The 11,170-nt window shown below is 37.4% G+C and overlaps 1 protein-coding gene across 1 annotated transcript in view; it reads right to left on the bottom strand.

Moving 5' to 3' along the window:
• The window catches only part of LOC107601321 (protein phosphatase 1 regulatory subunit 12B), a 14,483-nt gene extending 10,008 nt beyond the window's left edge, over positions 1-4,475 (bottom strand). Inside the window, exons 1-5 of the mRNA XM_016293476.1 lie at positions 4,467-4,475; positions 3,133-3,149; positions 2,880-3,015; positions 2,417-2,521; positions 1,992-2,042 (exon numbers count right to left, since the gene is read on the bottom strand). Coding sequence (XP_016148962.1) covers positions 1,992-2,042; positions 2,417-2,521; positions 2,880-3,015; positions 3,133-3,149; positions 4,467-4,475 — 318 coding nt within the window. The remainder of the gene's footprint in view (positions 1-1,991; positions 2,043-2,416; positions 2,522-2,879; positions 3,016-3,132; positions 3,150-4,466) is intronic.
• Positions 4,476-11,170: the final 6,695 nt, after the last annotated feature.

Genomic DNA, 11,170 nt, shown 5'->3' with positions numbered 1-11,170 from the left:
TATATATATATAATTTTTTGAATTTTTTTTATTATAAAATCACAAAAAAAATAATAAAAACGATTGCAAATTTTTAAAATAATCTATAAAAAAAAATTTTTTATATACATAATTCATATTTTTAATACTGTCATGGGAGGAGCACACGGCAGACACAGTGGGTGTGGCGTCAGGCCTCGGAGAGGTTTTTATTAACCAAAATAAACAAAGTGTCCAGGAAAAAAAGGGGAATCAAGTGTCCAAAAATAAAACAGGGGATCTGGTGTCCTCGTTGTGCTGCAGGCTTCGTGCAGGGAAGGGCAGTGATCAGGAAGGAAGGGTCCAGATAAGGGGCGGAGTCTGACGGCCGCACACGCTCCCCTCTCAAGTACGGGGTGCGAGGGGCGCCGGCTTCTTCTAGCGGCTGCATCCTTCTCGCCTTGGCCCCGGCGTATGAAGGGACTAGATGTCCAGGGATGTCCAAATTGTAGAATCTAATAAAGGTAGGCGGCGACGACCAGCCGGCGGCTGCACAAATCTCCCCAATAGAGATTCCACTGGACCAGGCCCAAGAGGAGGCCATTCCTCTGGTGGAATGGGCCCTCACACCTAAAGGGCATTGCAAGCCAGCTGAGGCATAAGCCAGCGCTATCGCATCTACTTTCCAATGAGATAGTCTTTGCTTTGTGACAGGCAGCTCTTTAGAGCGGCCTCCAAAGCACACAAAAGCTGCTCTGATTGTCTGAAAGACTCTGAGTGCTTCATGTAAACTCTCAGTGCCCAGACAGGGCATAGCAAGTTGGGACGTTGTTTGCCATCCGTTCCAGGGAGGGCTAAAAAAGAAACGACCTGGGCTCTAAACGGAGTTGAGAGCACCTTTGGTACATCACCGCTGCGTGGCTGGAGAACGACTTTACAGTCGTTGGGTCCAAACTCAAGACAGGAAGCACTGACAGACAGGGCTTGTAAGTCCCCTACATGCTTAACTGACACCAGGGCCTCAGTTTTGAGTGTCATGACCCTTCAGCCGGCTATTTGAAGCGGCTCAAAGGGGGAGCTCTTAAGAGCTCTCAGGACTATACACAAGTCCCATACCGGCACCGTCCTAGAGCGAGGAGAGTTTAACCGCCGAGTGCCTCTAAGAAACTTAACGACCAAGGCGTTTCTGCCAATTTTCCGACCAGCCTCGAGAGAATGATTCACCGCGATGGCTGCCACATAGACTTTGAACGTGGAAGGGGTGCGCCCCTTATCACATGATATCGGATCCTGGTTCCGTGCTGAAATGTCCACAGGGAACGTGCAGTCCCCAGCCTGAAAGTTGCCGCTGCTCGCTGGATAGGAAGCGTTCCTGCGTAATCCAAGCTCGCATCTTGGTGAGAACATGAAGCCTCAGTGAGTGCAGCCTCTGCGTGGACGACCCCCAGACAGACACACTCCTCATGCCCGTCAGCTTCGAGCAGTGGGTCCTTTCACGAGCTACACTCGCGAAGCAACATTTGAAACAACGCGCTTGAGAGATTTGCTCAGAAAATTTGCTCTTTTCCAACACCGGATGGCCGCAAGGGAACTCCTTCCACTGCAGTGGCTTGGTTCGACGGCGGGAGAGCAGGCTGAACTTCTTGCTTCTTACTTCTTGCTTCGGCTTTGTCGCAGTATCATCGAAGAGACGGTCTCGTCACTGAAGGAGAAGATTCTGATTAAATGGCGCTCCGGGCCGACTTATATAGCAGCTGGCTCTGCCCCTTCCGGCGGCCTCGAGCACCATTGGTTTGTGCAACTACACAAACGTTAACAAATCAGGCTTCAGTAACAGAGTAAACAGGAGTATACCCAAGCAGTCATCAATGACGACGCAACCGGAGTTACCTTTCAATAGGGAAAAAAATTACTATGAGCTACTATGAGAAGAGCATGGAGGAGGAATATCAGTTAAAGATCTTAGCCAACATTGAAGAGAAACACTGAAAACAAAAGTGTCAATAATGATTATATGATGATAACATATATACCCTTTTCTCTGATTCAAATACAGTGGACCTCTCTGATATTCTGTCCTGCTTCTGAAAAACATTCATAGAAAGATTAATAAGCAAAAGAGAATAAATGCACATAGAAACAAAACCGTAAAGGGATCAAATATCACTGTAAATTCATATTCAAAGTATGCAAAATATATACAAAAGCTGAATGTTTTAATAAGCAATTACTGCTGGACCAGTATCTAGATATATTACTTGCTTTTCACAGACTGTAATTCCTTACAGATGCTGTGAGCTACACCAAAAGCCAGACCTTTGGGAGCCTGATTGTTTTCAGAGAGCTGGTTTGTGCTATTATTTTTAACACAGGTCTCTCCTCTTGGCGGATGATGGTCATACGGATGATTCAGGCCACAGAAAATCTCTCTCCTCATCTGCTGGGATTGTTTTCTCACCTGTGTGACTCTGTCAAGCTGTGAGCGGATTTTGGTGAGCTCCTGTTTGCTGTCCTGCAGTCGAGACTTCAGCTTCTCATTCTCAGTCAGTGCGTCCTCATACAGCTGATAAAGTGAAACAAACCAGGGTCGAGTTCATCTGACTAATTTAGCATCTCCACTGGGAGCTGCTTTCCTGTCGCTTTTAAACAGAAGACCGCTAATGGTCTACACTGGATAAACACATTGGCATTTAGATATATGTACTACTGTATTTTGATTTTACTAGATTTGGACTGTATATACAGTATATATATATATATATATATATATATATATATATATATATATATATATATATATATATATATATATATACTGTCCATGCCATAAAATACCCTTGTCTCTGGTGATAGTATTTAAGTGAGAATATCTAATGTAATGAACACACAGTAAGTATTTTATTAATCAAAGTTATCCTGACCTTCTTATAGTCCTTGCTGGCCGAGTCGTCCTCTGTTTTGCTCAGAGAGGCGAGTCTGTTCTCTCTGCGTGTGTATGTGCTGGTCCGGGCTGACAGTCTGTCTGACGGAGACTCCACACCACTAGAGTCTGATCTGCTTTTAACATCATTCATCAAGTAAGTGTTGATCATACCAGTTTTTATGAATTTATCTTTCAGTAAACAGAAGCAAATTAATAAATAATGTTTTTAGACAAGGAATAAAGCAGCTTACCTTGACACCCGTTCTTGCTAGAAAAAACAAAAACAAAAAAATAAGTTAGATTAAATGTGCTTAAGTTGTCATTTAACATATAAAGGTGATAACCACATTACATTCACAAAGTAAAGTACCACTTTTTTAAAATAAATGTGCCATGGTATTCCATGGTATTCACTGATAAACCATTCAAGCACACGAATATGCTACTCGTAGACCCACATCTCCACATGAACGTTTTTCTTTTTTCTTGTGAATGCACCCCTGTGAAAGAAAAATGCGCAAAAAGAGTACTTCCAGAAAGAACATACTTTAAAATGATATATTTAAGTACAAAATGAATGTCATGTTTTCAGACACTAACGCGATTAGTTGCTCTTTAGCGTGCTTTTTTGGACTTAAGCATGTCTTCATATGTAGTTTAATAATTAATCTTTGAAATATGGTTAAAATGTACTGCTGAATGCACCGACAAACATTAATAGTAAATTAAACAGTTTAAATGCAATTTCTATTGAAACTTGTATTTCATGTATTTAAATATATTTGTGATTACAGGTTTGTAATGATGAAGATGCAATTTAGTACATTTAAAATATATTTTTATGTATACAAAATATAGACTTTAAATGTAAAAAAATGTAATGCACTACAGTTAAAATTTTAATCAAGTACTTTACATGTGCTTTAATATGTTAGCCAACACATCAAAATAAGTGTACTTCTTTAAAACATGACAAAAAAAATATTAAAGTATAATTGTTTAAAATGTACTTTGAAGTAAAACTTTTAATTTACCATTGTTACAATGTGCATTTTATAAATGTATTTAAGTGTAACATATTCAAAGTAAATGTGAACTCACTTTAAGTACACTTAAGTGGTCTTTTATTTCATTAATATTATATTTTAAGTACACTACAAGTGCACATTGAATACAATTAAGCACACTTCTTTTTAATGGGAAGGTTTGCATCCACTTGATCACTAATCTGAATACAAAAGCTATTGGACGTGGACAAATCTAAACAAGCTGTTTTCTGATTGGGTGATTTTTCGATCTTCTTGATCTGATCATAGTGATCACATCTTAATGTAAACATGTTTAAATGACGTTATTGTGCAAACAGTAGAGTTTTTAAGTCTGACTGAACTTGTGATATAAGTGAGCTGGAACAACAGGTCAGACTGAGTCTTCCAGACCTCTCAATCTGTCAATGGAAGTCTGCCATACAAATGCCTGGAGCAAGAGTATGACATGTTGTTGCAGACTTGTGCATATGTGTCTACATAAAAATGTCGTGAAGTGTTTTTAGTACACCCACTTCTGCTCACATTTGAAATCACACCAACTCCATTTAGCAATGACAGCAAAACAGTTCATTTCAAGAGGATTTGTGCTTTTTGTTCTTTTGTAATAAATTGCTGCTCATTTTTGTCCACTACACTCTAAAAAATGCTGGGTTAAATACAACCCAGTGCTGGGTAAAATAGGGACAAACCCAGCAATTGGGTTGTTTTGACCCAGCGGTTGGGTTACTACCCAGAAGGTTGGGTTAAACATTTAATCAAACTGCTGGGGCAAAACAACCCAATTGCTGGGTTTGTCTCTATTTTACCCAGCACTGGGTTGTATTTAACCCAGCATTTTTTAGAGTGTAGCAATTACATTCCTACATTTTCCTTGTACAAGTACATAAATCAGGTTGTATTTATGTGAGCGTATCTTGCAGACAGTAAATCTTTTAAAAGATCATTTAATTTCCATTTTAGGTACATGTTGTACAGTCACATATTGTAAGCATCACTGTCCACCATCACTGTCTGGATGACCTTTTATCCTGAGGATGTGCATAGATAGCAAATGACTCGTGTAAAGCAGAAACATCCTTAACAAAGATGGCAAGCTACAAGCCACTCGTAATTTCAAGTAGTTAAACTACAGTCAAGCTACTCGGCGGGTGCAGATTCCACACGGGTCTAGTAATATGTTCTCATTGCTTCAGATTGAAGGCTGTTCAGTCCAGAGAGAAAGAGAGAGAAGGAAAGGCAGAGAAAGAATCCCCTCTGTTCCTCTGCTAAAGACAGCACATCCTGTTTGGACACTCGGCAGCACACTTGATTATGCATCAGAGAGGAATAACAGTCCACTGTCTGAGGGGGACGTCTGAACAACGCCAAAAAAGGTCATGCAGAATCCGTCACTATAGCCGGACAAAGTTTGGCAGAGAAAAAGAAGAGCTTTTCGTTTGCTCATAAAAGTAATTACAGCAAATGAGATCTGTTAAATAGATGTTTCTATAACTACAGGAGCTTTAATCACTTTTTACACTCTCATTAGTTTAATTGGTCCACTAACAATATTCAACTATATACGTGCATCACTGGAGAATTAAGAAATATGTTGTATATAAAATATGTTATTCCAGCAATAACATACTTTAAAATGATATATTTAAGTACAACACGAATGTAATGTTTTCAGACACTAATGCAATTAGTAATGCAACTCTTTTGGACTTAAGCATGTCTTCATATGTAATTTAATAATTCATCTTTGAAATATGGCTAAAATGTACTGCTGAATGCACTGACAATTTTTTTACCTGACAGTCACGCTTATTCCTTTGTGAGTGTGCTAAATTGTATTGAATGTGCACTTGTAGTGTACTTCAAATCTTAAAAGTAAATATTTTTAAAATCTGTACTTTAAGGTAATATTACTGAAATAAAAGGCCACTCAAGTGAACATAAAGAGAGTTCGCTTTTATGAGTATGTTTTTAAGTACATTTTTACAAAAAGTGCACTTTGTAATTAAATTGTAATTTATTTGATGTCAAATTAAAAGTTTTACTTTAAAGTACATTTTCAATCATTACATTTTAATCATTTATTGTTATGCTTTAAAGTGCGCTTATTTTGATGTGTTGACTAAAGCACATGTAAAGTACTAGATTATAATTTTAACTGTAGTGTGTTATTCAATATTGCATTTAAATGTAAAATATTTAATAATATATTAATAATTATATTATTATTATATTAAAATATGTTTAAATACACAGAATGTTTTAATAATTAAGAAGTATATTTAGTAAAAAAAAAGTATATTTTAGTTTACCATCAGTGCAATCGTCAGCACACTTTAACTATATTTCAAAGACATTATAAATATTTATGAAATGACATAAACTCACAGTATGACAATAAGTCCTATGTAAGTGGGTGGAAAAGCACTCTAAAGTATAGCTAACTACATTTTATATACAGGTATATACAGTATATAAACTATAGTATATTTTCACTGAATTGCAATTAACATGCTATTCAGTGTCTGACAATATTACATTCAGTTCGCACTTAAATATATTCTTTCAAAGTAGGGTTGAGGGTTTACATATCTCAAATTATGCCTACCAACATTCCATGAGGGAAAGGATGGTGATGGAAATGATATTTTTTAATTACTTATTGAACAAAATGTCTGACTCCTATATCAAGCTAATTTTATAACTATATCACACATATACACAACTAAGTAATATTTCATTCTTTTTGCAAGATGTGACAAAATTGGCTTGAATAAAAATGTTCATATCACCTGTCTAATATGTCCTTCGAGCTCTGAAACTATCGTCTCTTTGGTAACAAAGTACACTACTTTTGAAGTAGTACTTTTGCTCATACTGGAAATGATGGCATAAATGAGTGCCAGTCCTAATTTTTGATATAAATCTATTTTCACACAATGCATTTTGAAATGGTTTATTTGACTCTTTGTTTAGATGATCAAACTTTAAAAATGAAATATTATATACTTTATGATGGATATTTTATAAATATTTTAAGACTGAAATTCTGGCACAAGTGTAAAACAACCAAATGTAAACAGACAGGATATATGAAAAGTAGATGATTAAGGCATAGAACATAGTATTTAAAAGTTAAAATATGTGATCTTTTTGGTTGATTTTAGAATTTTTTAGAAAAGAGCCCATAGTTGTAGAACACATAGAATGACATATACGAGCATATGTGACAGTGAGAGTATCTTACTGATCGTAACTGCATCTGCTATTTTCTGACGTGATTCTGTAGTGTTTTTACATGGAAATAAACAGAGAGATGAGAGCATGGCCCACTGGAGAGACAGGCCCATCTGAATGTTTACACAGTATTTCAGAGACGTCTCTCCTTATGTGGTTATACAGAGCGTCCCCAGGAACCTGCTCTCTGACCACATCACGGCAGCACTGGAGGAGAAACAGAGCTTGACCTGCGGCAATGACTTACAATAACTGCTGTAATCTCTATGGCTGCTCTGTGTTTTACTAGCAATCATTATGATTTCTCAAAGTGAGGCAAGATGTCTTATTCAAGTGTTTACATGTAGCCACAACCAAAAAGTTTCTGAAACGTTCACAATGTGTGCTGGTGGTCTTGTTTAGTGTGTGGTCACATCATGTTGGGTAGATGAAGTCTGTATTTAGTGGATATGTGTTCTGGTGGTCTTGTTCTCATGTCGGGTCATTCTGGGATCTGAGGTTATTGTGATTTTCTTGGTTTGGCATCTATTGTTGGTCCAGGAAGAACATTCCTATCAAACAATTATAAACCACCTTAACTTACAATCAGTGAAAGTAACAGTTCACCCAAAAATGCAAATTTGCTCAAAATTTACCCTCAGGCCATCCAAGATGTACATGAGTTTGTTTCTTCATTTGAACAGATTTGGAGAAATGTAGCATTGCATCACTTGCTCACCAGTGGATCCTCAGCAGTGAATGGGTGCCGTCAAAATGAGAGTCCAAACAGCTGATAAAAACATCACAATAATCCACAAGTAATCCACACCACTACAGTCCATCAGTTAACATTTTGTGACGTGAAAAGTTGTTTATAAGAAACAAATCCATCAATAAGGCATTTTAAACTTCAACTTCAACTTGCTTCCAGCTAAAATATGAGTGTTTTATACATAATATTGCGTTCGCCAGAGAAAAAGTCATCTCATCTGAATAAAAAGAGAAATATACACAGATCAAGCACTGTTTAAGTGAAAACAGTCCAAAACAGTTCAAAATAAATATGTCATGGATTTTGATGTGAGAGGACAACAGGGGATGGACTTTTTCACTGGAGGAAGAAGATTCATATTTTGGAACATCTTAATGATGGATTTGTTTCTAAACACACAAACTTCTCGCTTCACAAGACATTAATTGATGGTTTGGAGTGGTGTGGATTACTTGTGGATTTTTGTGATGTTTTTATCAGCTGTTTGGACTCTCATTTTGACGGCACCCATTCACTGCAGAGGATCCATTGGTGAGCAAATGATATAATGCTACATTTCTCCAAATCTGTTCCCATGAAGAAACAAACTCTTTTACATCTTGGATGGCTGGAGGTAGAATAAATTTCCAGCTAATTTTCATTTTTTTGGGGTGAACTATTCCCTTAACGCTATACTTATCCACCAAATCCTTTCAGTTAATAGGAGTGTTGATCACAAGTCTGTGCCATAAATTATGGCACAGACTTGTGCTGTTGCCGTTCAGAAGTTACCCACAGGCACCTGCTGGCCCTGAGCCCACTGTCTACACAAAAAAGAGAGGAGGAGAAATCGAGCGCACACTTTCACCACAGTAAACCATGTAAGGCAGTGCTGATGCTGCTGCGCACATTCCATCCTGCTATAAAAATAACACTGAATCAGATTAATGGGGATAGAAGCAAGCAGAAGAGAAGAGACGCTAACCCACTGTTTCATTGTGATCATCATCAAACCCCCACAATTACATCATAAAGTGACAAATAATGACAGCGTAGTTGTGTCTGTTTATCATTTGATACTGACGTTAATGGAAAGCACTTACTGTCGCACTTTCAGGTACCTGCTCAGGTGAACATGGACTAAATTGTACATTTTTATGATTACTGAAATGCTATCTATCTATGTATCTATCTATCTATCTATCTATTTATCTATTCATTATCTTTTATTTTATTTATTTTTGCTGGCACATACATGGGATGCGATGCCATTAGATGTTTTTTTCTACTGTGATATACGTTTTTAGTTTTTTTTACTTTGATTCTTTATCTTTATGATTTTTATTACATATTTTTCAAAAGTTCTGTATTGTTTGTGTGTTATATATACAGGGTTTGAAATTAAAACCTGCCAACCCGCCAAATGGGGGTAAAAATCAGCTGTGGTTACTGTCAAATCACTAGCCAATTTTACTTTTCATAAATAACGTTCTCTCATTATTTCTTGGGCAAGTTCATTTAAGCCAAATATGCACAGAATTAACGCAAATACTGAACTCGTGAGTCATCATGATACAGTATATTAAATACAGCCTAATTGTGCAGCATTTGCAACACCCCCTTTGCCACATCCATTGTGAACAGCCTCAAACTGTTGTTTTATTTCAGAATTGTTTTCTTTTTTTTGGCAAGTATAAGTTATGAATGGTCAGTTAAGATCTAGATTTAAATGTATATATATATATATATATATATATATGTACAGTATATATATTCATGTGATACCTTTTGTATCTGACTATTAATATTATTTTTACTATGATACTTTTAATATTACTGGCAGTGTGTATCAGGGTGGGAAATTTTAATATTATTATGTAATGTTTAATTTGGCTGCAAATTGTCTGTGGAATATTCTTTGGATGTTTTTAGACCTCTTTTTGATCGTGTGATATTAAATTGAGTTGATTGTTCCAGGTTATTAAGGATTGTCTCTTTTTTGGTCTGAAGAGTTGTGGGGTTCAAAACGCATATATATGTGCATGTTTTGGTCTATTCTTAGCATATTTTAAGGCCCTTTTATATTGGCTTCCTTTGAGGGGTCAAACCCCCCTGGAATTCACACCCTGACTAGCAGAGCTGGCAGAGCTCGTCCTTTTCACTATTAAAGATCTGTGAGCAATTATGTAAATTCTCTTACAGTGGCTGAATGAGGATTTGGGTAAAGCTGGATCAGTGCAGCAGGACAACTGCACCTTCACTGCACATCAAAGGCATGTGAACTGTGTCGGGTCACAGCATGAACACCGCAGGGCTGCTAAATTCTCCATGCATTGAGCACATATGAGCTCTATAACTCATATACACTATGAAGTAACAGACTGAGACTGCTTCACGCAGCTGTGGGCTTCACCCTGATCCCATAACTCCACAAACTGTAACATTTACAGGATCTGGCTCATGCTGAAGTATTTATATGCAACCACTTTAATCCTCTCTTTCCCCTCATCACTTCATCCCCCCTTCGAGAGCCAGCTAGTCCGGCTGCCAGCTTGCAAAATGGAAAATGTGAGCATCACCGTACTCAAAAGGAGTATTACAACACACAAGTCCAAAAAAAGACTTTTCTGCCTTGCAGATATTTCTCTTCGCCGCTCCCACCCCTCTTTGTGTGATAAGCCAGATATATGAAGAGAAAACAAATCAAGTCATTTGTTTTGATTTGTTTGATTACTTTATAAGGGCTGGTTTCTTCTGATCTGCTCTGTTCGAGGAACAGTTCATCAAAAAAAGAAAAGAAAGAAAAGAATATTCTGAATCATTTACTCATTATGTAGTTTCAAACCCACACGGGTTTCTTTCTTTCACACTGAAATGTGTGCCGGTTGCTCTTTTCCATGTAATTACAATGGATAGAAACTTTCAAACTTCAAAAAAGGATACAAATGATTCAGGATTTATTCAGAACTGAATCAACCAATTCAGATCGGACTTCTTTATGAACTCTCATAAATGCACAGAAAAGAACAAGGATAGATTTCTATTTTTCAGTGAGCAATGACAGTTTCAGTCAACTCATCTTATGATTTCATATTCAAATGGCTATATGACTTCAGAATACTGTGTAGGATTTACTTTCAAACAGTTTACACTCAGAAATAGCAAGTGTAACCCCTCTCTCCCGGGTCCTCACCGCCACACCTCGTTCTGAGTGGGTCTCCGGCAGGGGAGGCGGACGCACTAACAAGGACGCTAAAGACTGCAGCCACTAGCACG

Source organism: Sinocyclocheilus grahami, unplaced genomic scaffold (genome assembly GCF_001515645.1).
Source record: "Sinocyclocheilus grahami isolate Dianchi unplaced genomic scaffold, SAMN03320097.WGS_v1.1 scaffold303.1, whole genome shotgun sequence".
In the NCBI taxonomy this organism is placed as follows: domain Eukaryota; kingdom Metazoa; phylum Chordata; class Actinopteri; order Cypriniformes; family Cyprinidae; genus Sinocyclocheilus; species Sinocyclocheilus grahami.
The sequence above is the reverse complement of the archived record's forward strand: the minus strand, read 5'-3'. Positions and strand labels throughout refer to the sequence as shown.